The 25,241-nt window shown below is 60.0% G+C and overlaps 2 protein-coding genes across 7 annotated transcripts in view; one reads left to right on the top strand and one right to left on the bottom strand.

Moving 5' to 3' along the window:
* EPN2 (epsin 2) overlaps window positions 1–5,398 on the top strand; it is a 67,269-nt gene extending 61,871 nt beyond the window's left edge. For all 5 annotated transcript variants that reach the window (XM_060082648.1, XM_060082651.1, XM_060082647.1 and 2 more), the window contains 2 exons: window positions 794–1,006; window positions 2,854–5,398. In XM_060082648.1, coding sequence (XP_059938631.1) covers window positions 794–1,006; window positions 2,854–3,152 — 512 coding nt within the window. In that variant the 3' untranslated portion in view covers window positions 3,153–5,398. The remainder of the gene's footprint in view (window positions 1–793; window positions 1,007–2,853) is intronic.
* A 1,013-nt stretch (window positions 5,399–6,411) lies between these two features.
* Window positions 6,412–16,737, bottom strand: B9D1 (B9 domain containing 1). Of its 2 annotated transcripts, XM_060082652.1 has the most exons (7): window positions 16,607–16,735; window positions 14,952–15,020; window positions 13,406–13,517; window positions 9,660–9,756; window positions 8,800–8,862; window positions 6,866–6,933; window positions 6,412–6,650 (listed from the first exon to the last, which is right to left on the bottom strand). In XM_060082652.1, exons 1-7 carry the CDS (start codon window positions 16,667–16,669, stop codon window positions 6,508–6,510), a joined length of 615 nt encoding a protein of 204 aa, XP_059938635.1. In that variant the 5' UTR covers window positions 16,670–16,735; the 3' UTR covers window positions 6,412–6,507. The 2 variants fall into 2 exon arrangements, with proteins under 2 accessions (XP_059938635.1, XP_059938636.1); XM_060082653.1 differs by lacking the exon at window positions 14,952–15,020 and having other exon boundaries at window positions 16,607–16,737.
* Window positions 16,738–25,241: the final 8,504 nt, after the last annotated feature.

The raw sequence follows: 25,241 nt of genomic DNA on the forward strand, positions 1-25,241 counted from the left end.
ACATTTTCTTGCAACATTACAAATTCTTTAGAAATAGCTTTGTAGTATCTCTCTGTAGGGCTCAGCGACAAGTTACTGGGTTCTGTAAGATGTTACAGAAAAACCCGAACTTTTTGGCCAACCCAATATTTAATCGTTAATTTTGGGGAGGGCGTTTTAGGTTGATTTCAAGTTGTGCTAAAATAAATAATGCTGTAGTGAACATCTCTGTGCTTAAACCCCTGCTCACACTTTGCATTATTTCCTGAGTCTGGGTTCCTGGGCGTGGGGCTGCTGAGTGCAGAATCGATGGTTCTTCGGGACCCGTGTCCCCATCACCATCTCACAGAGCAGAGCAGCCTAGCAGAGCAACCACATTCCTGCCAGCCTGCCTCAGCACACCCTCTGTTGGCTGAATTTTTTTAAGTCATTTGTTTTCTTCGTACTGTCAACCAATTCATGTTCACTGTAGAAAATTTAGAAAATGAAAACATTTAAAAAAATGTGTAGCCACCAACCCCAAATGCCATCTTAGTATTTGTGGAGATTGTGCTGCACTCTTCTGTCCCTGCTCCTTCCTCATTGCGCCTCTGTCCCTAGACTCAGGTCTGGTTGTACGTGCCCTGCTCTGTGGCTGACCATGGCTCCAGGTTGGGGCTCTTGGAAACAGCACTGCAACGAACGCCCCATTCCTTGGGCAGCTGCGCGTATCCCCGGCGAGTCGGCGTCGGGGGACATCGGGGTTTGCTCTGGACGCTTCGGGGTTGGATGAGCCCTCCAGGCTTATCAGCCCGTGTGTGTCCTTGTCTTGCAGCCAAGGCGGCGTCTCCGCCGGCCCAGAACAACGGAACTACCAGCCCCGACCCCTTTGAGTCCCAGCCCCCGACCGTGGCCTCAAGCAAGCCCAGCGGCACCCGGAAAACCCCCGAGTCCTTCCTGGGCCCCAATGCGGCCCTGGTGAACCTGGACTCGCTGGTGACCAGGCCAGCCCCGCCGGCACAGTCCCTCAACCCCTTCCTGGCACCAGGTAGGCTTGCTTCCCGGCCTTCCTCTGGCCGTCTGCCCTTCCTGAGAGCGGCTCTGGGGCAGGCCTGTGGGCGCTGACCTCCCCTCCACCTCTGCAGGGGACTCTTCCCTCGGGGACCGCAGGTGGGGACCAGGCTCAGGGGCGTGCTGGCCCCGGCTGAGCAGTCGTGGAGCGCTGGGCATCCTGGACCAGCACTCGCGCCTCTCCGGGACTCATGGTGGGGCTGGAAAACAAACCCTGTCCTCTCAGTTGAGACCACTGAGCAGAAGCTGCCCCTGACTTGGTGCCCCAGCCAGGGAGACCCTTTAGCGAGCGCCAGTTCTAGGTCAGCTGGAGGCGGATAGTGCTGGGGCTGAGGGAGGGAGCCTGGGTTTGCTGCCCAGCACCCCCTTTTCGGGTTGAGGGTAACTGGGCCCTCTGCTGGGCCATGCTCCAGGGACCCCAAGAACCCTCACTTCGCCCCTGCTGTGGGATTCTGCCTCATCTGGGGCTGGAGCTCACCCTTGCCCCCAAGCCTGTCCTCCCTACCGGTGGGCTCTCCACCCTCAGGAGCTCCACGTGGGCTGCAGGACGAGCCCTAGCCCTCGAGTGAGTGGCCAGGGCCCCCATGTTCCGTGCCCCCACCCACCCCAGCCCCCTGTACGCTCAGACCCTCAGCTGCGTGAGCTGCTCTCTGTCCCCTGCTACACGGTCTGTTCCCTCTGCCGGGACATCTCCCTCCTCTTCTCCGGGGGTGGGGATTCAGACCCACCCTTCGGTTCTCAGTCCGGGCAACCCTCTTCCTTGAGGAAGCCCCCGCTCTTCCCCAGAGTTTTCCCAGAAAGGCCTTGGGCTCCCCAAGGGCAGGAACAGGTCACGTTCAAGGTGTTTGGCCTCAGACCTGAGGACTTACAGGCTGAGGTCGGGGACCCACTGGCAGAAGTGGGGTGTGTGTGATGCCTGGGTCCTGCCCAGCCGCGTGGTCCTGAGGTGGGTAGGGAATGTGGTTGCCCCCAGCGGGAGTGGCTCCAGGGCAGAGCTGGCCGACAGCCAGGGGTCTGCCCCGAGGGCCCCTGCAGGAGCTCCACTGCCAGGCCATGGGGGGCCGGTCAGGGCCTGGGGGCTACAGCCAAGACGCAGGAGGTTCCGGCAGCCCCCGGCCCTCCAGGGCCATCCTCCTGGCTCTGCCCCTTCCTGGTCCTGCTCTGCAGTCTAGTCTGCTCATCTCCAGCTGGGGTGATCCGATCTGCACAGCCCTCTTCCTAGGGCTCCGAGGAGCGACTGATGCAAGAGCGCGGGGGTGCCCTCGTGGAGAGCAGGCGACATCTCCTCTGGTGACCTGGGGGTGCCCTCCTGGCAGCCTTTGTGAGCAGGGGCTGGGCCGCGTTGGAGACTCAGTGCCGGCAGCGCCCGTGGTTTTTGGCCTGGGTTTCAGTAGATGTTTCTGCTGAACGTGGGGAAGGGTTTCTGGTATGAGAGGAATTCGGGAAACACTCTTCTAGACTGCAGGACTTCTCAGAGCCTTTATTATGCCAGGGTCCCCAGGTGCAGGCCGCCCTGCACTTCCCGCCTCCCCCGTGGCTCCCCTCTCTCCCTGCACCTCTCTCCTCTCCTCTCCCCTCTCCCTCTGGTCGCAGAGCTCGGCTGGCTGGCTGAGAGAACAAGGGAGGGCGCCCGGGGTGCCAGCCCGGAGGAGGAGCTGGGCCCCGCGAGCCTGGCCCCTCGCTGGGCTCCTCACGGCCTGAGTGGCCCAGAGTGGCGGGCGGACTGCCCTGGTGGCCACTGTGCCGTGGTCGTCCAGGCCCGGTCGTCCAGGCCCGGGTGCGCTGCTGCTCTGACCGCGGCCGCCCTGCCCGCTCTCTCCCCAGGTGCTGCCGCAGCCTCAGCCCCGGTCAACCCCTTCCAGGTGAACCAGCCGCAGCCACTGACGCTGAACCAGCTGCGGGGGAGCCCGGTGCTGGGGAGCAGCGCGTCCTTCGGGCCAGGCCCGGCTGTGGAGCCCATGGCTGTGGCCTCCGTGACGTCCGCAGCCTCCCACCCAGCCCTGGGGGCTGGCGGCTCCTCCCTGCCGCCGCTGGGCCCCGCCGCGGTGAACATGGTGGGCAGCCTGGGCGTCCCCCCGTCGGCAGCTCAGGCCACCGGCACAACCAACCCGTTCCTCCTCTAGTGCCCGCGCCGGGACCCGCCGCAGAGCATCCGTGCTGAGGACGCCGGGCAGGGGCTCTCGCCTGTGGAATGGGGTCTGAGAGTGGGGTGGGTGTGCAGAGGGTGTCTTTGCGGCCCTGGCTCTCAGCCTGAGGGTCGAGAGGTGGCGGGCTTACTGAGGCGTCATCACGCGGCACGTGGGTCCCCGAGCCTGTGTCAGGCGGGAGGGCCCCTGACCCAGCCTGACCGCGGGCCCAGCCCGCCGGCCCTCGGGGGCCTTGGATGAGGAGGTGGCAGTGCTCAGTGCTGGCCCAGCCTCAGCCCCGGGCCTCTGGGAGCCCCCCTGCCCAGGACCTGGCCCCCACCCCCAGCCCTGGCAACCCCCCCAGGCGTGGACGGGATGGAGTGCGGGCTCCCTCAGACACTGACCTTTGGGGGACGCGGTTGTGCATATTTTACTTTTCTTTGACTCGTGTGTGAGTTCAAAGTAAACGCCACCACCGTGGAACAACTCTTGAATTAAATCCACTAGAGCAAGCTTTAAACTAACCTGAGCATAACCCTGCCACGTGCTCCATGCTTGTACACGTTTGCACAGATTTTGTTTAGTACAGTTTCATATTTGTTTGCAGAATTATCGAATAGTCTTTTTTGGCTAATATTTTTATAACGTCGGTCTTATTTAACTGTCTAGTTTTGATAGAATTTACCAGGTCTGGCTGAATTAAGATATTGGCAGTGTCATGTTAGTGGTGTAAATCCTCTTATTTATGGTTTTAACTCTGTAAGAAAATTTAAATAGGAAGAGACAAAAAAATGCCTTATGGAAAAACTAAAGCAAATTCTTTATAGGAAAACATGGGAATTTGATTATGCATAAAAGATGTTTATTTAAAAGGAAAAAAAAGAAAACTACAACGGTAACAAAAAATCGTAGCCTCCAGTTGCCTTTCCCTTTAACTCCTTTTTTTGGTGGATTACCAAACTGATTGACTTTCAGCCTTTTTGGCTAGATCCTAAGAGAGGCTATTTTTCTTACTGATGAACCAACGTGAAGAAAGTTAAAGACAAAAAAATCTAACATATGAATGTGACTCACCAGGTTTTATCAGCTAACTCCTTTTTGTGACTGAAGGCATGCACAGTTAACAAGACTTTGTTTACAGTGGGAACGTGGGAAGGAGGAGACTTCTGGAACCCTGTGTCTGTGACCCCCTCTCTTACTCCACACTCAGGGTAGAGGTGGGGACAGCGGGGGGGGCGGCATGTCGGGGGCAGCCCAGGCTGACGGGGAGGGCCCAGGGCTGGCCCCAACCTACGCACCCGCCCTCCAGACACCCGTTGCAATGTAGAAGTAATCATCTCTTACTTGACAGAGGAAGAAAAATCATTCTCACCCAGAAGAGATTTTTAGCGAAAGTGCACTAATCTTACCTCCCTCTCCCCTGCTTTCCTCGCCCCACCCACCACTATAAAAAAGTATTAGGTAAGTCACAAATGAAAGACCAGAAGAGACTTGCTTCTCCCCAGGGAAGGGCCATTTCCCCCGAGTCCTGTGTCTGTCTGGTCAGCCGGCCTGGCGGGCACCTCAGTCTCACTCTAGGTGGCGGACGTCTCACCTCTAGCACCAAGGGCAGCTGACGGCTGGGGGGTCTCTCCTGGGGGATGGGGCCCCTCCCCCCTCTCTGGTTCCAGGAGCTCTGACCCTTGGCGCTGGGCACGGGAGGCTGACTCACAACTGCCTGCTCAGGCCACTCCTGTTGCCATGTAGAAGAGCTCACCTGTGCTCCTCCCTGGGGCTACCCCCGGCCCAGAGCTCCTGCCCAGCCCCTGAGACCTGGGGCTGGACCATGGGCTCGAGTCATCCATGAAGGCCTGTCCAGCCTCTCCCAGCAGCCTGGGGGAGGGTGGGGCAGGGCGGGGCTCGGGGCAAGGTGCTCCCCCGGGAGGTAGGGGCCATGATTCCTCGTGAGAGTGAAGGGCCCTTCCCGATGGGACTTTAAGGCCCCGAGGTCACAGCCGGCGGCCCACCCAGGCCCAGGCAGACTCCCGCCCAGCTCCCAGCTCAGGCCCACCCCAGGCGCCTTGTCCGTGGTGCCCGCTGCACTGATTATGAAGCCACTGGTGCTGCCACGCGTGTGGGACACACGCCATCGAGCTCCCTCCTGCCTGGCACCGTGGCAGGGGTGTTGCCCAGCCTTTTTCTCAGTCCCAGGGGCGGGTGGCCGGTTTGGAACTTGTGTTGACTGTTGATACTTATTTACTGTATAAATATAATTTATCATTTGTATCACGACGCGGTTTCTGGCTGTGTCCTTCCCCCGCCCCCACCCTCATCAATCCCGAGGCATCGGGAGAGGCGCGCTTGGGAGCCGGTTCCTGCCTTGGAGTCCAGCTTGGCCTGCGGTTCACAAGGCCACCGACCCGGTCTCGGTGCCTGTGTGAGCCTGAGCGTAGGGGAAGGAGGGGGCTGGGGGCTGCCGTGGGCACAGGCCAAGATCATTACAAGGGAGAGGGAGGGGGCTAAGGAAGAGGCCATGTCTCGGGAAGGGCTGTCCATGAGCTTGGTGACGTGCCGGGGCCGCTGGACGAGCAGACAGCGGTGGAGTCTGTGGTGGACATGGTGTGGTCTGTCGGCCGGGGCGTCAAGGGAGCTGGGACGGGGATGCGAGATGCTTCTGCAGAGCAGAGGGGCCAGAGGGGGAGGGACAGTTCCACGTAAAGAGGGTCAGGGTGCTGGGGACTGGCAGACGGTTCCAGAGTGCGCAGTGAGCTGGGGGCCCTGAGTTTATGGGGGAACTGGTACAAAGCAGGTCTCCGTGACAGCCGGGCAGTGGGTGGTGGCTAAGGTGGGCTCTTTCAGGCTGCGGGGCTCCCCTCAAATCCTGCTGAGGGGAGGACCCTAAGCGAGCCCGGTGTTCTGGCCAGAGGGCTCCCCAGAAGCTGCCAGTGGGGGTCAGGCAGCCCAGGGGGGGCCGAGGGCAGGCGGGGCTCTCCCGCCGTGGCGCTGCCCACCTTGGGGAGGCTTGCAGCCCATCCTCTGGGCTGCCGCGGGCCTCTCCATCCAAGGGAGGTTCTGCCCAGCTCGCCTGTTTGGTGGACAAGCGTGTCGAGGTGTGAGGGCTGCCCAGCCGTGAGCCCGGGATCAGGCCGAGCCAAGCTGCTGGCTTCTGTCCTGGTGCAGCTTCCACCCCGGGCTGTGCCCACCGAGGCCCGTGCCGGCCCCGGGGCCCTGCTCCCAGGGCAGTTGCTGCGGGGAGAGGAGCTGCCCCAGCCTGGGCTCTGTGAAAAGGTGACACTTTATTACACAAACACCGGCCACCCGCGACGCATGTCAGGCAGGTGGGTCGCTGGGCCGTCCCAAGGAGCCGACGCCTTCACCGGGGGAGGCCCTGGGGCGTGCTGGGCCCCGAGACCCCCTGTGTGTCCGGAGGCCCGGTGTCATAGCCCAGCTTCCTCATGTCCTTGGTCACCACGTTGAAGAGGAGAGTGACGAAGCCCTGGGAGCGGACGCGGGTCACTGAGGACAGAAGGGCAGCGTTAGCTGGGCTCGCACCCCTCACCGGGAGAAGGGGCTGCGGTGGGGACAGGGGACGGACAGACGGACGTGGCAACCCCTCCAGGCTGGGCCCTGCCCCCGTATCTGTGTGCTGGCAGGTCTCTGGCATCCAGCCATCTGACTGCGGGGGGCCCACCTGGTCCCACCTGCCGGGGGGATGGGGGGTCAAGTTTTACCTTCCCGGCCTTCCCCCTGAGCCACCACCTTGGGGTCTGTGTACTCGGGCCGCCGTCCCATGAACCAGCTGGGAAGACAGGAGACTTGGCTGAGCAAGGGCCCGCCTGGGGTCCCACGGGAACTAGGCGTGGGCTGTCCCCTCCAGCCCTTCCCCACACCACCCTCCTCCTAGGCCGGACGCCAGGCCTTCCCATCGAGTCCTCCACAGCTGGGATTCACTGCAGATGAAAGCGGAGGCAGACCTGGGGCTGGGAGGGTGCACAGCCTGAACCCAGACAAATCCCAGAAAGATGACAGTAGCCGAGGTGGGGAAGGGGGGTGCCCTGGGACAGTGTGATCCCCCATCCTCCTGGGGAAGGAGGGCCCCAACCCAGAGCCCAACAACCAGCCTTGGGGTGGGCAGAGGGGCCAGATCTGGGCTCTCCACTGTCCTCTTAACAGAGCAGGATCCAGGATGTCACTTCCGTTTCTGAGCACCGGTGTTCTCACCTTAATGGGGACGTGATAATGGCCCCTACCCCATGGGGCTCCAGCCATAAAGCATTAACCTCTTGATGTCTGAGCCTCCCACCCAGGCAGAGGGTTCTCCGCACCTCAGAGCAGGCCACGGACACGCAGTGAGCCAGCGAGGGGCTCGGCGGGCAGGGAGGGGTGCGGGGAGGGCAGGGGGCGCGGAGAGGGCAGGGGGGGCAGGAGGGGCGTGGGAGGGGGCATGTGGGGCACAGGGGGTCAGGGAGGGAAGCCTCGCCACCTCCCTGCACCTCAGTTTCCCCATCGGAGGAGCAGGGCTACGCGGCACCTGCCCCCAGGCTGCGCTGAGGACCAGCCCGGGAAGCAGCCCCCAAGGGCCGGCTCCACCCCGCCAGCCTGGACGCTGCTGCAGGGGCCCTGCGGGCGCCTTGAGGTGGAGATGTGCCTGAGTCGCTCGTGCAGCGGTGTCTCAGGGAACCCTTTCTGCCGTGTGAAGAGCAGATTGGAGGCTCTGCATGATGGCCCCAGAGACTAGGTCCCACTGTGAGAAAGTTAATTTCTGTGGTTTTAAGCCAAGTCCGTGGTAACTGGTTGCGGCGGCCACAGGAAGCGGCCGCAGGGAAGCAGGCAGCCAGCAGGCCAAGGAAGGACGCCGGAGGCGGAGGCCCAGCAGAGGGGACGAGAGAAGGGGCTGCTGGAACACAGACCCCTCATCTGGGACGACTGTCCATCCAGCTGCCTTCCCCCATTTCCGTAACCCAAGCACACACGGCCCGGCCCAGGCAAGAGCCCCTCTGAAGGGCGGGAGACAGCCCCCTGCTACCGCCCGGCGGGCGGTGAGGGCTTTCCCAGCGAGGACCCCCTTCCCCAGGGAGACCTCACAAGGGGGCCCGCAGCCCTCCCTCGGAGCTGTGCGGCGTGGAGCAGTGTGGACACTGGGGTGGTGGTGTCACCTCCAGCCGACGCTGGCCCTTCCCATTACGGTGGCTTCTGGAGGGCTCCCAAGGGCAGCAGGTGCCTCAGAGCCCAGGAAGCGTGCTCCCCCGAGCAGGGTGCCGGCCAGGGGGCCCAGGTGGTGCTACACGTTCCCCTCGGCCTGGCCCACCACCAGGGAGCTGAGCTGACCCAACCCGAGTCGGTCAGCCAGGCCCAGCCAGCCCTCCAGCTCCTACTTGGATGAGGGAAGGGGCCAGAAGCCTCAGGTTTGGTCTCCCTGCAGGCCCGTGTGCGGGCCCCGCCGGCTGCCCCACCAAGGTCACCACCTCCCCGAGACCATGCTGCTCCCTGCGCCCCAAGCCCCGCCGGCCCCGCCCTCCGCTCTAGTCCCTGCTCAGCTGTCACCTCCTGGCAGAGGGCCCTCGTGTGAAGGCGTCCAGCACGACATGGCACAGGGGACGTGACAGCCCTCCACCCAACCACTGAGCCCAGGAGTGGCTGGGGGACGGATGTGCAGGAGACTCACCTGGTAAACTTTTGCAGTTTAGACACAGATTCTGGGACAAACATGGGGATGGTCTTTTTGTGCCTGAAACAAATATTTTCATAGACAGCTGTGCTGAGTCACGGAAAAGTGGCAGAGCCTTCTGAGCCTCCAGCGAGAGACGGCAGTGCCAAGTCAGAGCCGGAGCCCCGCCCCCAGGGCTGAGTCCTCTGAGAGCCTTGTTTCTTTTGAAGGGTCGGGAGGATGCTGAGGGCTACAAACACCAACCCTGGCTCAACTGTGCCCCTCACAGGGCCCTTGTCCTTCTCCAAATATCCAAACGCGCTGCCATCCTCCAGGAAGCCCCTGACAGTCCCCTCGACCACACCCAGCTGTGGTCCCCCATCCCCCTTCCCCTTGCACCCTGCACGTCCCGTCTCAACACCCCTCAGAAGTTTGCCTGCTGGGCCTCCTCCCTCCACCTGCTCTGGTGGAGTCCTCGCCCCTTAGGGTCGGCTGACCCTGGCCACCCACACCGTGCCTATACCCTGTCGCCGTGCTTGACAAGAGAGAGCGGCGTCTCCGTCTGTGCCCACTACTCGGGGGGCCGCCGAGGGCAGGGTCCCGTGGACACACGTGTCTGACACATCTGTGTCCTCAGGCCAGCAGCGGGGGAATGAGTGTCTGAACTCCGACCCCAGCTGCCCCGAACTCTGGCTGGACCCGACCCTCTCGATGCCCCAGGACACCCCCTCCAGGGTGCGGGCCACGCCCCCGCCCCGGGGACGCCGTACGCACTCCCCGCCTCAAGGTGAAGCGTGCCCCGGGGAGAGCCTCCGGAGGGTGCCCGGGTCCCGGGCCAGCGTGGCCCGGCAAGGGACCAGGTCTGAGGGAGGACCTACCGTCCGGGTGAGAAGGGTACGTGCACCGCCCCGTAGCCTCGGACCACGTCGTTCCCGAATACATCCGGCCCGTACACGCTAAGCACGATCTGCGGCCCTGGCGAAGGACAAGGCTGGGGTCAGCCCGTGGGCGAGCTCAGGGGAGGGGCAGGGCGGAGAGCGGGTCAGCGGGCCCGGGGCCCCCAGGTGTGGGCCTGCAGGGAGGTTGGGGGGCAGGGCCTGCTGGCTAGGCCCTGTGCTGCCCCCATCCTACCACTGGACAGGCCCAGGGGGTGCATGGGGACCCGGCTGTGACAGGGGGTGCTGCTCCCGGGGGTGTCTGCGTGTGGCTCAGGGAGGCCCCACACCCCCTTGGGTGCTGCCAGTTCCCACTGCTCCCTGTTGGCAGCTCCATTGGGATACATCCTCGGGGGGCGGGGAGGCCCAGAGCCGGCCTGCCCACCTTGGACCCGCGGCCACCGGACAGGCCTGTTTCCTCGTCCTCTAGACACCCGGGCTCGGGCCTGACGCAGAGGAAGTGCTCCCCGGTGCTGGGGGACGTCTTTTCCCTCCCCGTCACCACCTCGAAGGTCATCTCTCCTTTTCCGTAAGGTTTCACCGCCAAAGAATGCATCCCATATGTGGTCCTTTGGTTCTGCCCATGTTGTGAACTTTGTATGAGTGGAATCGTATGGTACGTAGATTCATGCATCCAGCTTCTTGGATTCAGTGTTTATGAGACGCATCCAAACCGAGTCACGTCTCCAAGGCAGGAGAACTCGGTCCTGTCTGGCGCCCATGGACGCCCGGGCTGTGTCTCCTTCTTGGGACAGCACGACCTCTCGTCACACGCGCACCCGTGTCTGCCCAGGGCCGCGCATTCACTCGAGCTGCTTCCCTGGGGGCACCGCACCCACACGCCCACCTCTTTCCCGTTCCCGATCAGCTCGGCACCGCACCAGAGCTTGGCGTCCTCAAACTTCCTAACTGGGCTGTTCTGGTCCTGAATCATGGCCGCTCACTTTAGCTTTAATTTGCATTTTCCTAATTGTAATTGTTCTTCCTAAAATAAAGTTGAGACCTCGTCCTGCTTCTTGGTCACTCGGACGTCCTCTTTTGTGCAGTGCCTTGCTCAAGCCTCTTGCCCAGTTTTCAACTGGATGGTCTTTTCCTCACTGATTTGTAGTGTGTGTGTGGATTCCATGGCTTGGTTTTTCACCCTTAATGATGTCTTTGGATGAACAGAAGCCCTAAATTTTAACAGTGGAACCCGCGGATCTGCTCCTGTGAGGAGTCCTCACCCTGATGCCACGGTTCCCGCCTCCGTGGAATCTTCCTGAAGCTGTATCATCGTGCTGTTCATACTTCCGTGCGTGTATCCATCTGGGATGGACTTTGTGTGCCTGATACAAAGCAGGGATCAGGCTGCACTTTTCTTCCTGCTTGTATCCAACTGCCCCAGGACCACTTCTCAAGACCCCCTTCCCCTCCTGCTCTGCCCCTTTGTCATGAATCAACTGCACATGTTCAGTTCTGCCCTGGGCTCCCTACAGATCTGTCTGTCCTGGTGCCAAAACTGCTCTTGTGATTGTGCTTTATAATAGCAGCTTGATATCTGGTAGAACAGGTTATATTTGATATTACCGTAAAGAATTTATTTTTAAAATATCAATTTCTACTTTTTATACAGAATAGAAAACACATTCTATTTATTTTTATACAGAAAGCAACTGATTTTTAAAATAAATTTATTTACTTATTTATTTATTTTTGGCTGTGTTGGGTCTTCGTTGTTGCACGCGGGCTTCTCTTGTTGTGGAGCACGGGTTCTAGGCGTGTGGGCTTCAGTAGTTGCAGTGAGCGGGGGCTACTCTTCGTTGCGGTGCGTGGGCTTCTCATTGTGGTGGCTTCTCTTGCTGTGGAGCATGGGCTCTAGGCTCGCAGGCTTACAGCAGTTGTGGCACACGGGCTCAGTCGTTGTGGCTCGTCAGCTCTAGAGCGCGCGCTCAGTAGTTATGGTGCACGGGCTTAGCTGCTCCACGGCATGTGGGATCTTCTCGGACCGGGGATTGAACCTGTGTGCCCCGCGTTGGCAGGCGGATTCTTAACCACTGCGCCACCAGGGAAGCCCGCAACTGATTTTTGTATACTGATCTTATATTTGGCAGTCATGCCCCCTTATTAATAATTTACTGTAGGTTATTTTGGAAATGCTACATAATCATGTCACCTGTGAATAATGACAGGTGACATGATTCTAATTCTTATAGCTTTGAATTGTACAATGTTGGTGGTCATAACAAGCCTCCTGATCTGAGAGAGAAATCTTTCAACATCTCACTAAAATCAGTGATGTCTGCTCTGAGTTTTTGTGGATAGCCTTTATCAGATTAAGGAAGTTTCCCTCTACTCCTGGATTGCTACAGGTTTGTCATGAATGCGTGTTTAATTTTATCACATCTTCTTCATCGATGGGGATGATGGCGACTTTCTTTTTAACGTAGTGAGTCTCACTGGTTGACTTTAGATGTTGCACAAACTCCTTATTTCTGGATTAAAGCCTCCTTGCTCACGACAGATCACCCTCTGGTGTCCTGTGAGGCGCAGTTTGTGGATGTGTGGCACCACGGCCAGGGCGGGCTGTTCTTGGGGCTCTGAGGTGGCAGGACCTTCCTGGCTCCTGGGTCCCCAGCCCAGAGCGGCCGACATGTGTCGATCAGCATCTCGATCACCTCTGCTGGAATGAGCAAATACTCCCAGGGGAGCTGTGGCTGGGGGTGTCTCTGCAGCTCTGCTTTTTTCCTGGGTCTTGGCCTCCTAAAGTGCCACGACTTTGCTACCTATCTGACGCCTTCAAGTAGTTTGTTTTCTGGTTTTGCTTTTTAATATTTTATTCACCTTTCCTAGCTGTCCTCAGCAGGAGGAGATTGGTCCTTTATCTAGTGCCCTGTTCCAGGAAGCCTATGGAAGTTTCTCATGGATGATGACAACAGGATGGCAGTCCCCGCCCAGGAGGACAGCCAGGCAGCCTCTGCTCCAGACCCTCTGCGCCCTGTAAGCCTGACTCTCCCCAAATGCAGCATAAGGCCTGGACCGTGAAATCAGATGGACCTGAAATCAAATCCATGCTCAGCTACTCAAGGTAAAGCTGAAGGCAAATGACGTCACTTTTTTGAGTCTCAGTTTCCTAGAAGTGGAGAAGAATCTACCTACCGGATAGGGTTACAAAGCCTGGCCAAGCCCACATAGGGAGGGTATTCACGGCCCCTGTGGAGCGAACCCCAGGCTTTGCACACAGTTGGCGCTTATTAAGTGAGAGTGACTGGTAACTGCCAGGTAAGGGAGAAAGCAAACACTGCAAACACTGCAGGCAAGGAGGGCTTTGGGAAGGTCAGAGGTAGGATGAGGGCCAGGTCCCCAGGGCAGAGAGAAGGGCAGCAGCAGAGAGGAGCAGGGTGCTCGGGTCTGGCAGAAGCACAGCTGTGACAAACAGGGGAGAGCTGTCAGGGCAGGCCTCCTGGCCAGACTGCTGAGCCAGGCTCTGCCCTTTGCAGGCAGGCGCCACCCAAGGCTTCAGGCTGGGCCTCACCGGCTCCGTCAGAACCTCAGAAAGGTCAAGTGCACACAGATGAGCAGGAAGGGGGCGGGGAGGAGGGGGAAACAGCCAGGTGGCTGAGAGCACGTGACAAGGCTGGTCGAGGGCTCAGGGGACGGGCAGGCAAGGTCCGTGTGTGGACACGGGGGCAGGACGAGGCCCGTGGACTCACAGCCGTAGGGGTTGGTGCTCTTAAAGGTGACGTCGATGGGGAAGTTCCACACTAGCACACGCCGCGCATCCTGGCTCTTGGATGTGATCTGTGAGATGCCCTCCTCCAGCCCCTGCGAGGACGACAGTGACGGCCAGTGTCCCAGTTCCAGGCTACCACACCCCTCCCCTCCCTGGGCAGCAGCTGGGAGAGCTGTTTCCTTCACTATCTTCTGCCAAATGAAGGGACCTGAGACGTAATGGAGGGGCCCCCAGGTCTTTGAGGGTTTTCATCCTTGAGGGCCTGGAACCTCGAGGCCCCAGCCCTCCCCCGGTGCCCGAGCTCCACCTGCGCCTCAGCCTCACTGAGGGGACGGTGTTGCCCTCTCCCGTCACCATTGGCACGCATGTGCGTGTCACTTTCTTGGTCACAAAGCAACAAACCCCTTGGCCCTACGCCCCCCCCCCTTTGTTCCCAGCCAAGCTTCTTAAAAGACATGTCCACACTCACCAGCTCTAATTCCATCTCACTTTGCATCCCTGAACCCACCCCAGTCTGACCTCTGGCCCCCACTCTACCAAAGTGTTTCTGTCAAGTCACCAGTGGCTCGGCTGGCTGTGCTGTACGGTCCCTTCTGTGTCCCCATTTCACTGGCCCCCCGCCTCCCAGGTCAAACATGCCAGGCACACCCCCCGCCTCAGGGCCTTTGCACACTCCACACCTTCTGCCTGCCTAGTTCTTTCCACAGCCTTCCACGCGGCTTGTCCCCTCGCCTCCTTCAGCTCTGTGCTCAGCTACCGTCTCCATGAGGCCTTTTCTGGCCTCTCATCCCTCCCCTTCTTGCCTCTGCTTTCCCCCAGCGTGTCACCAGCCAACAGCCTGGAGTGTTTACTACCCCGTGTCTGTCTCCCCCTCAAGAAAGTGCACCCAGCAAGACCGGGGTTTGACTGGCTTTGTTCACCACTGTGTCCCCGTCACCAAGAGACTCGGCAGTTATCGCTTAGTGGGCGCCTGGAGGACGAGCACTATGGTCTCAGCTGCACAGAGGAGGGACCAGGCTCAGAGTGGCTGTGAGGGTCGCCCCAGTGCCCTGCAGGCAGTAACGTGGTGCGGGCTGAAGAGGCGTCATCGTCCCTCTCCTGGTGGAGACAGACCATTCCTCGGGGACTCCTGGAAGGAGGGTTCCAGAGTCTCCCCACAGGCTGAGGAGACCGGCAGAGCAGTGAAAGGACCAGCCCAGAGTGTCTGCAGCTTGGCCGCCTCCAGGCCGGCTCTCTGGGGTCTGCCCACCCGCGCTGCCCAAACATCCCTACTTGCTGCTACGCACCAGCTCCCAGGACAGGGCACGCGAGCGAGCGTGGCCTCGGGGGTGGGTCAGAGAGCATCGCGGCGCTGCATTCTCTGCCCCGGCTTCACCAGGAACAAACTTGCATGCGGGTCCCCCCTGAACTCAGTGTCCACCTCTCAACTGGTTCTGAACTGGGAGGGGAAAGGGTGTGATGGAGCCTTCAGACACCCCCCCAGTCACGAAGGCCGAGAGTCTGGGAGGCCAAAGGGCCCAGCTTACCGCCGTGGGGGCCCAGTCCTGGCCATACACGAAACAGTACTTGCAGTAGAGATCGTCATACTCAGGAAACTGTGGAAATAAGTACACACAGCTTCTGCTCACAGGGACTCACGCTGAGACTGACTGCTGGCCAGGCAGGTGCGGCCACCAGTAACTCCGAACATGAGGCACCTGGTGAGGGGGGGTGTGGACGTGGCGTTCAGCGGAGGGTCTGGGGCCCAACATGTGGGCGAGTCCAGGGCCGCTACAGCCCCTGGGCCTTTGCTCAGGCTCTGCCTTCTGTATGACATACCCTTCCCATTCCTTCACCTGGAGTTTTCCTGCTCACCCTTCAAAACTGATCCTTCAGGGAGCCTGCCCTAACTTCCGGGCCGTCTTGGGGCCACTCCCGCAGCCCCTGGTGCTTCCCTCCATCACAGCACTGACTGTTTATTTCTCTCAACCCCATTAGACTGTGAATAAGGGACAGGTGTGCGAGCTTTCTGTGTCCCCAGCACCCGGCACAGGGGCAGGCACAGGAGCAGCTCTAAGGAAATGGTACTGAAGTGAAAGGTCTGAGAAGGCAGGGTGCTATTAGGACACAGAGCAGCATATGCTTGGCCTGCTAGAGGAGGGGCCCCGAGCAGAGGGGGAGGAAAAGTGGGGATGAGGTGGCTGCTGAGAGCACAGACACATGTGACCCAGCCCAGCTGAGGCCCCTGATGGGACAGCAGAAGAGGGGAAGTGGGTCTTGGGCACTGGGTCAAGGGGGAAGTGGACAGAGTGGGAGACCGGGGCAGCGTCCCTGATGAAACAGGAAGGCGGGAGGTGCCCACCAAGAGTCAGGCCCCAGCAGAGCTTTACCTAAACCATCTCAGTTAGTCCTCACAATATACTCATAATAGTTTAAAAACAGCCTGGAAGGGCAAGTCCAGCAAAGCTCTGACATCAGACCAGGTTTCAAATTCCAGTTCTGCTACTGCTTTTGGGCAAGTTTTCCCATCTGTAAAATGAGGGTGCCAGTAATATCTACTTCACAGGTTGTTGTGAGGATTGACTGAGCGGGGCTGGGCATGGAGTCTGGCATATACTATGTCTTTTTTTTTTTTTTTTCTTCTTTATAACAAAGTGAATCAGTCATACATATACATCTGTTCCCATATCCCTTCCCTCTTGCGTCTCCCTCCCTCCCACCCTCCCTATCCCACCCCTCCAGGCGGTCACAAAGCACCGAGCTGATCTATGTCTTATACACAGAAATAACAAACAGTTCTTAGGACGTGCTGGGGACTGGAGGGTAGCGTCCCCTTCCGTCCAACAGACACCGCCCCGCCCCCCCACCCCCCGGCCGGAGCAGCCGCCACCATCGCTGCATCAGATCAAACAGATCACCTCCCTTCCAACCCGCGCCCGAGAGCCTGAGAGTCGCGGGCGCGGGGATCGCTGCGCACGGACCCGCGCGGGTCGCGTGGGGTGGAGGCCCCTGCCCGTGACTCCACGCGGGCTCGGCCGACTGTGGCCTCGGCCTCGCTCAACCCCCCAGGCCTGTTTCCACACCGCACATGGGGCGGAGGGTTCGCGAGACCTCGCGCCAAGCCTCTCACACGCTGGTTCCCTCCCGCGAGGCTCGGCCCTGGGGGGACGGGTGCGGCCCCGCGGGGTCCACGGCCGCTCACCTGGGCGCTCTCCACCTGCCCGTTGACCATGAGCAGAAAGACGCTGGGACCCGCGGCCGCCATAGCAGGGCTGCGCGGTTGCTGGGAGGAGCGGGGTTGCCCTGGAGACGGATGGCGTGGCGCGAGGGACAAGTTTCTTGGAAGCGGGATCTGCGGGAAAGCGAGCGCATGCGTGCGGCGGCGCGCAGGAGTAGTCGGGGCGGTGCGGCGGGAGGCGGGGCTTCCCGGGGACAGTCGGCGCGAAATCCGCGGCTAGTTTGTGTCTGGTGGTGCGGGACCCAGCACACCCCTGGTTCCGGTTACCCCACGGGAAGTGTGTGTCTACTCAGACCCGGCCCCGCCAGGCCCGTGGGAGGTCCTGAGCCGGAAGCGACGACCACCGCGCGTGGGGCTCAAGAGCGAGGCCCCCGACAGTCGGGGTCCGGCCCCGGTTCCGAGAGTCCGCGTGGGACCAGCAGCTACCTGCATGGGGTCAACGGATGCTCCCTCGGGCCTTCTGAGACCCTCGCCTCCCAAAAGTTTATTAGACAAACCTGGGAGGGACCTGGAGAATCCTTAAACCCGCGCCGGCGCTCCTCCGCGCGGGGCGGGAAGCAGGCTGCGGAGGGGCCGCCCGAGCACCCCCAGTCGCTGAGGGGCGAGCCCGAGCGCGGCCCCGCCAGGACTCTGGCCTCAGGACGTCACTGCCTGGCCGCCGGAGTGGGTCGTCCGCCTGCTCTCAGCTCTCAGCACGGTTCGCATTTGCACATTTATTACTGTCACAGCTCCGGCCAATGCTCGCCTCTCCCGACCCCCAGACGCCGTGAGCACAGGGGCCGCGCCCACCCCGTGTCACGGTCGCCTGGCACAAGTGAGCACTGGTGGCAGCCTGTGGAGTGGATGAATAATTGAGTACGTCTCCGTTGCACAAAAGAGGAGGCATATTCAGAGGCGAGGTGACTGGGACACAGTCACAGCAGCTGGTAAGGAGTTGAGCCGGGATTCAAACCCAGGACTCGGCGGGCTCGCGACCCTCACTGCTTCATTGCCTGGTCCTGGCCCAGCGCCAAGGGTGCCTCTTGGCCGGGGTGTCAAAGGTGGCGTTGGAGACCTTATCCCGGATCCAGAAAATGAAGGGATGGACAGGTGTGAAGACTTCAGGGCGGCTGAGCACCCGGCAGGGCCCCCAGGTCATCACACCCTGCAGTAGCCAGCTGCCAGCTTGGGAGCAGACCAGGGGGGGTCCCACGGGACACCTGTGAGGGAGAGGGAAGGAGGGGTCACAGCCAGCCCGGGCCCACCGACCGTCCCCCCACCCGCCTCAGGTGAGCAAAGATACTTGACAGGGGAGGGGGCTTGGGCAGCCAGTGTTCACACCTCTGACAAGAGAGGCTGAGGCTCGGGAGGCCGGGTGGGTGGGCCGGGGGCTCAGGTGGGAGTTGGCCATATCCCGTCCCCCACCCCTCACACCCTCCCAGTTACAATGCATCTTCACAGATGCTACCACTCTCGCCCAGCTCTTTCCTCTTTGTGTCTCAGTATTACACAAAGGACAGTTTTCAACAAAATGCTTGCTATTATCAAATAACCAGGGGCTCCCTGTAACTGCAGACCTGGCCATGTCCAAGGCTGCCCAACGTCCGCATAGAACCTAAAGGGGGAGTCTCCCCAGGGGGCGGGGGCTCTGGGATGGCCATCAGGGTGCAGATCAGTGGTCCCCCCGGGAGTGTGGGAGGTGACCAGTCCTAGTGGCCTTAGGAGGGACCGTGGGGACGGGTGGGGCACCTCTCAGGGCCTGTACAGGGCCAGGCTGGAACCCACACCGCCAGGTGGGGTGGGCTGGCATAGGGTCTGGCCCACTGGGCGCCCTTGGGCAGGCTGGCCTTTGGGTCAGGACCGTCAGACTGGAGGCGGAAGGCCTCTCGGCAGGTGCTGGTGTGCAGCAGCCTCAGCGGGGTGCTGCACAGCTCTGGGGGCGGGATATAGGGGTCTGCGAGGTGGGGCGGGAGGGGACCCTCAGCAGGTTGGCACCAGTCCGGCCACAAAACTTCCTGCCCTCCTGGACATCCAGTTCTCCCCGTCCTCTCTTAGTGGACCCCCAAATCCCACTCAGTGCAGCTCCGTCATGTCATCCGTTGGACTCTCACAGTCTCCCCGGGGCCACGCCCACTGAAACTAGGGACACACTGTGGCCCAAGGGAGGGGGCGAGGAGAGTGCCCAGGGCTGCCCTCCAGGCTGGGTGGGTCTGGAAGCTGACCCGGGCATAACAGGCGCCAGTGCCACCCTCTGCCCCGAGGTCCATGTCCACGTGCCAGCCAGCAGCTGGCCAGAGCTGGGCTGTGCTCGGGGCTCAGGGACTCTGGGCATTTCCGGCTGTGCAGGGCCCCAGCTCCATCCCAGCTGTCTGCCTGGCCCACCCTCAGCCATCTCAGGCGTCCGCTCCCATCCTTACTGAAGACAGGCTCAAACCCCTGCACCCAACAGGGCTGCCCCTGGAAAAAACGCCAGGACCGGGTAGCCAGAGGGACAGGCTGAACAGCACTGCTCAGAGGTGGTGGGCTTGCCAGCTGGGCCAGGACCAGGCCCCCAGATCTGGAGGCCCTGGGCCCTCCTGGGGACAGGAGCAGCTCCTCCACGCTGGACTTGCTCTCACAAGTGTCCAGCGCCAGTCAGTCTGGGCCCAGGATCACGCTGAAGTGGGACTGGGGCAGCTGTGGAAAGCGGGGGGTGAAGAGGCTGGGCGCCCCCTCCTGGGGCCCCTCTCCATCACCCTCCCTGGCCGCTGCACCCACCTGCCAAAGCAGTTGGCACCTGTGAGTACCCACTCTTGGGAGATGAGGGCCCCCTCGCAGAGGTACCGGCTATCCAGAAAGATGCCGGCCTGCCAAGGCCACGTGGCTGGGCCCTCCCTGTTGCGGGCGTTTGCCGGCCTGGGCCCTGCACCCTGGGGAATGAGCCGCCACAGCTGAGCTCTGGGTCCCAGAGTGCTGACGTCTGCTCTCTGTCCCCCACTGATCGTGACCTCCTCTCCCCATCCCTTGATCCCTTGATCACAATCTGCCCCGGGGGAGGTTTCCTCCCTTTTCCTGCCCAGAAACTCATTATAGGTGTGTGCCCAGCTCTGTTTGCATTTCTCTTAAGACAGGGTTAGCTGGCTACTGACTAAGGCAGCTGGGCTCCTGGCACCCTGCCCTGTTAGCTTGGTTCCACCCTCGCGCAGGCCCCCCTGCCACCTGTCACCATCTCTGTCCTGCACAGCTTCCCGTTACTTGAATACAAGTCTGGACTGCCAGTCTTAGGAGAGCCTTGACTCTTGGCCCTCGAGGGGTGGGTGTCCCCCCTGCCCGCAGCTCCCTGTCAGCCCAGGACATTAAACCTCTGCAGCAGCCCCTCCCCACCACCGCCCTGAGGCCCAGGTTGGGGCAAAGAGGAGCTGGCCTGGGGAAGAGGACGTGGCGGGGCAGGGTCTGCCCCGGGGTGTGCTGCTGACAACCCTTGGCCCCTGCGGCGTGGGGATCCCCTAGCCCTGCCCTGCCCCCATCTCAGGTGAGAAGCAGAGGCCAGCGGCGCCGCCAGTACCCACGGTCATCCTCCCCCTCCACCACCGTACACCCCACGGAGCTCTGCGGCACCCACGTCATAGCAACTCCGTGAGAGCGTGCTGCTCCTCCTCCAGGGTGGAGGCCGGGCTTCCCAGGGCCGCGGGGAGTAGCGGCAGGGCTGCCATCTGAACCGGGGTCCCTTCTTCTCACAGCCCTCGTAGGTCTTCCTTCCCAGCCCACCTCACAGCTCTCAGTGGAGGGCACCTGTCAGCTCCGTGCAGAAGGGGGCACAGGCCAGGCCCACAGCTGAATGTCACCGGGGACCAAGTCCAGGTCCTCTGTGGCCTGTCGGGTCCCTCTGGCCCCCCCGCCGCTGCCTGCCTCCCCCACCCCTCAGCCTTGCAGTACTGGATGCCCGCACACATACACCACCTTCTTTCTTTCTTTATTTTTCTATAAATTTATTTATATTTGGCCGTGTTGGGTCTGCTTTGCTGTGCGCGGGCTTTCTCTAGTTGCAGCGAGAGGGGGCTACTCTTGGTTGCGGTGCACGGGCTTCTCATTGAGGTGGCTTCTCTTGTTGCGGAGCACGGGCTCTAGGTGCGCAGGCTTCAGTAGTTGCGGCACGTGGGCTCAGTAGTTGTGGCTCACGGGCTCTAGAGCTTAAGCTCAGTAGTTGTGGCTCGCAGGCTCTAGAGCGCAGGCTCAGTAGTTGTGGCTCGCAGGCTCTAGAGCGCAGGCTCAGTAGTTGTGGCTCGCAGGCTCTAGAGCGCAGGCTCAGTAGTTGTGGCTCGCAGGCTCTAGAGCGCAGGCTCAGTAGTTGTGGCTCGCAGGCTCTAGAGTGCAGGCTCAGTAGTTGAGGCACACGGGCTTAGTTGCTCCGCGGCATGTGGGATATTCCCAGACCAGGGCTCGAACCCGCGTCCCCTGCATTAGCAGGCGAATTCCTAACCACTGCGCCACCAGGGAAGTCCCCAACTTCTTTAAAGTTGCAAGTGCCTCCTTTGTATTGAGGTAGAATTCATAGAACTTCAAACCAACCCCTTTTAAGGGCATAATTCAGTGTATCACGGCGTCTTTGCACGTGCTGTTCCTTCCACCCTTTCCGCCTGACCTTCCTGTTGAACTTAGAGCTCCAGATGACCATCCTGTCCTCCAGACAAGCCCTCGTTGGGCAGGGGCATTCTCCACCATGGAGGGGCTGTGGCCTGACCGGGTCTCCTGGACCACACTCAAACTCCCCGAGCGCCCACTCAGTAAGCGCTTGTCGAATGACTGTGTCAGTGAGTGAACAAGTGAGCAGAGGACTTCGGGGGGTGCTGGCGCTGGGACCTTGTGGGCCAGGGCTGAGCCCTCAGGTTCCAGCCAGAGGGAGGCTCTAGAGTCGGGCAGGAAGGGACCCCAGCTTCTAGCAGCACAACAGAATCACCCGGTCTGGGTCAGGGCAGCTGCCCAAGGCAGGATTCCTCTGTCTCCAGCCTGTCCCCAACTTGCAGTGTGGTCCCGGGCAGGTCATTGCCCCTCTCTGGGCCCCAGTGTCTCACTAGGAAGATGAGGGCATGGCCTGGACTGTCCTTTTCCCACTGAGTCACTTGAAGGGCTGGGGGAATCCCTGACCTCTCCAAATCAGCCCCAGGAGCGGGCTTGCTCCCTTTACCCTGAAGTTCAAGGGGGAAGTGCCAGGGGCAGCTTCTTCCAAGGGTTAACCAGCAGGGGGAGCTGGGTTCCAATCTAAGCTCTGCCCCTCGCTAGCTGTGTGACCTTGGGCTGATGGCTCAACTTCTCTGGGTCTCAGCTTACAGGAAACTGGGGATCATAAGACCTCGACCTCACAGGGCTCAGCAAATGGGAGCAGTGGTCTCCACGGTGAAGGCAGTAATGCAGTCGGAGTCCAGCTTGCTTGGAGACAGGCAAGTTGAATTGTTGGCCAAATTCTGGAAAGTACTGTAGGTCTTTCAAAACCGTTCATTTTCAATCCATTGGATATAAACTCAATGTCAGCCAAAGCCAGGCAGATAAGTGAAGCTTGCCCGGAGTTTACATGTTGGGCACATGGCATGACAGGCTGCGTGTGACAGAAAAGCCAATTAGGGCGTAAATACATAAGGCTCGTTTGTCTCAAACATCAAGACAGCCCAGAACTGACGCAGGGGATGGTAAAAGAAGCTCCCTAGGAAGAGTAACAGCTGAGAGCTAGGAGCATTTAGAATGACATCATTTTTAAATGGATTGAAGTCCCCAAGGGTGAGAAAGGGACAACGGAAGGATGATTTTTTAAAAAAATGTCCCAGATGAGACAGAGCCACATGAGTGTCTCCACGTGGCTGTCAAGAAGTGGAGATGGGGCCTCCCTGGTGGCGCAGTGGTTGAGAGTCCGCCTGCCGATGCAGGGGATACGGGTTCGTGCCCCGGTCTGGGAGGATCCCATATGCCGCGGAGCGGCTGGGCCCATGAGCCATGGCCGCTGGGCCTGCGCATCCGGAGCCTGTGCTCCGCAACGGGAGGGACCACAACAGTGAGAGGCCCGCATACCGCAAAAAGAAAAAAAAAAAAAAAAAAAAAAGAAGTGGAGATGGCATTGTTAACGTCACTTCCTCAGTGTTCTACTTGATGAAAATGGGTGATTTTTTAAAATGCTGTTGCTGAGTGAGTTATGCTTTTACATCATGTGTAGCTGATTGTAAGGACTTGTGATCGTTCTGGGATGTTTCTAATAACTACAAACTTTCTTCCCCTCTGAGAAATAGTGGGGTGGATGCGGGTTCCTGAATTTTAGGGGCTGTAGGCTGCAAAGTGCTTTCCCATCCATTGAGTCACTATGGTCCCCACAGTAGTTCAGGAGGTGGAAGTTAAATGCTCCCTCACAGGGGACAAAACCATGAGGCTCAGAGATGGAGAGAGCCTCACCAAGGCTGAGGGAGGCTCAAGAGCGGCAGTGGAGCTGGGCTGGAATCTGTCTATGTCCAGGCGGCTCCTGTTGGGGGTGTGTGGCCAGGAGGGGGTCGGGGCAGAAAGAAGGAACACCTCTGATGGGACGCTGGGGGCGGATTGAATTGCTCCAACCAAGCATCAAAATGAGCACCAAGGGCTTCCCTGGTGGCGCAGTGGTTGAGAGTCCACCTGCTGATGCAGTGGACGCAGGTTCGTGCCCCGGTCTGGGAAGATCCCACATGCCGTGGAGCGGCTGGGCCCGTGAGCCATGGCCTCTGGGCCTGTGCATCTGGAGCCTGTGCTCCGCGGCGGGAGAGGCCACAGCAGTGAGAGGCCCGCGTACTGCAAAAAGAAAAAAAAAAAAAAGAGCACCAAGGTCATGGGGACCAAGCTCGCTGAGCCAAGAGTTATCGCTCGCTCAACAGGTATTTATTGAGCACCTACTGTGTACCAGGCCCTGGGCTAGGTGCTTGGAGTAAAGTGGAAGACAAGACAGGCACAGCCCTTGCCCTAATGCACTTGACTTTCTGGTGGGGACACAAGTAAGCGTGTTTGTGATAATTTGGGACAGTGGTAAGTGCTATGAAGAAAAAAATAAAGCAGAGAAAAGGGCTGGAGAGTGATGGGGGAGGTTTATGGTAGATGGTAGATGCACAAGGAAGCATCTCTGAGCAAAGTCCCGAAAGAAGCCTGCACAGATGTGGAGTAGGCATTTCCACAGCATAGTGAGAGCACAGTAAGTGCACAGGCCCTGGGCAAAATGTGCTTGAACAGGGCTTCCATGGTGGCGCAGTGGTTGAGAGTCCGCCTGCCGATGCAGGGGACACGGGTTCGTGCCCCGATCCCGGAAGATCCCACATGCCGCGGAGCGGCTGGGCCCGCGAGCCATGGCCGCGGAGCCTGTGTGTCCGGAGCCTGTGCTCCGCAACGGGAGAGGCCACAGCAGTGAGAGGCCCGCGTACAGCAAAAAAAAAAAAAAAAAAAAAGTGCTTGAACAGAGAGGCGGACTGGCGCCTGCTTGCACGGCCTCGTGCTGACACACCAGAGACACCTGTGCAACTCTGCCCCCAGTGATGTGCTGGGGGCTTGAAATTAGCCACAGAAATTGGCAAATGCTAAAATTAGGGCTTTCAGTGCTTTACGTTTTATTGACATTTTTTTTTCAGAGAGCACTTTCCCAGCACAGCGCTGGGGTAGGAGAAGGGTTGAGAGTGCCCCGGGCCCAGATCACTCAGGGCCTCAGAGTCCTGGAGGGTTTCGAGCCGAGGGGGGATGTGAAGCAACTGGTGTTTTAACTCGGCTCTCTGGCCACCATGTGGGGCTGAGACTTGGGACCAGGGAAGCTGGGAGGCCGGTGCTGCCAGATTTAGCAAATGAAAATACTGGACATCCACAACTAAAGAACCATTCATTGTGTATCTGAAATTCAAACACAGCTGGGCATCCTGTGTTTCATCTGCAGCCCACCCATAGGTGCCAGGCCAGAGGAGGTGGAGGGCCACAGCTGCTTCTGAGAGGTTCGCCGAGGGCCATTCCTTCCTCCTGCGGTGATACTGACCACTCCCTCCCCGCCAGCCCACACCCCAGCCATCCCTGGGCCTGCACACACCTGTCAGCTGTTTCCGCGGGGCTTTTCCAGCAGATCTGAGAGAGGAAATCAGGCAGATGAATGCAGGGGATGACCTCATAGGAACCAGACAGCTGGGGCTGCTGCCACACCCTGCACTCGTCCTCAGGGCAGCTGGTCCCTTCAAGACGGCCACCTCCTCCATCTGCCCCCCACTCTCCATGAGCAGGGCCTTATCCCAGGAGATGGGGACGTTGGGACCTATCTGTGTTTTTCGAAAGATCACCCTGGCTGCTGTGCAGGGAATTGGTTACAGGAGTGAGAGGAGACCAAGAGGACAGTGACTCGGAGATGACAGCAAGTGTCCTGGCAAGAAATGATGGCGGCTGGGACCAGGCAGTTAGCAGTGAAAACGGTGCTTTTCCTACCCTGTCACCCCTACTCAGGCTGCTCCAGCTGCAACTTCCTCGCTGATTCTCAAACAGGCCAGGCACACCCTGCCTCAGGGCCTTTGCACTTGCTGTTCCTTCTGCCCAGAATGCTGTTCCCGCTGCCCGATCTCCACAGGGCTCGTTCCCTCTCTCCCTTCAAGTCCTTGCTCCAATGTCACCATCT

Source organism: Mesoplodon densirostris, chromosome 18, assembly GCF_025265405.1.
Source record: "Mesoplodon densirostris isolate mMesDen1 chromosome 18, mMesDen1 primary haplotype, whole genome shotgun sequence".
Classification (NCBI taxonomy): Eukaryota; Metazoa; Chordata; class Mammalia; order Artiodactyla; family Ziphiidae; genus Mesoplodon; species Mesoplodon densirostris.

Bases quoted from the DNA above. Each gene is read 5' to 3' on its own strand.
- B9D1 (XM_060082652.1), bottom strand. From the start codon at position 16,669: ATGGCGGCCGCGGGTCCCAGCGTCTTTCTGCTCATGGTCAACGGGCAG. The intron at 15,021-16,606 runs GTGAGCGGCCGT...TTATTTCCACAG, and splicing joins GGCAGGTGGAGAGCGCCCAG to TTTCCTGAGTATGACGATCT. The intron at 9,757-13,405 runs GTGAGTCCACGG...GTCCTTCGCCAG, and splicing joins GAGCACCAACCCCTACGGCT to GGCCGCAGATCGTGCTTAGC.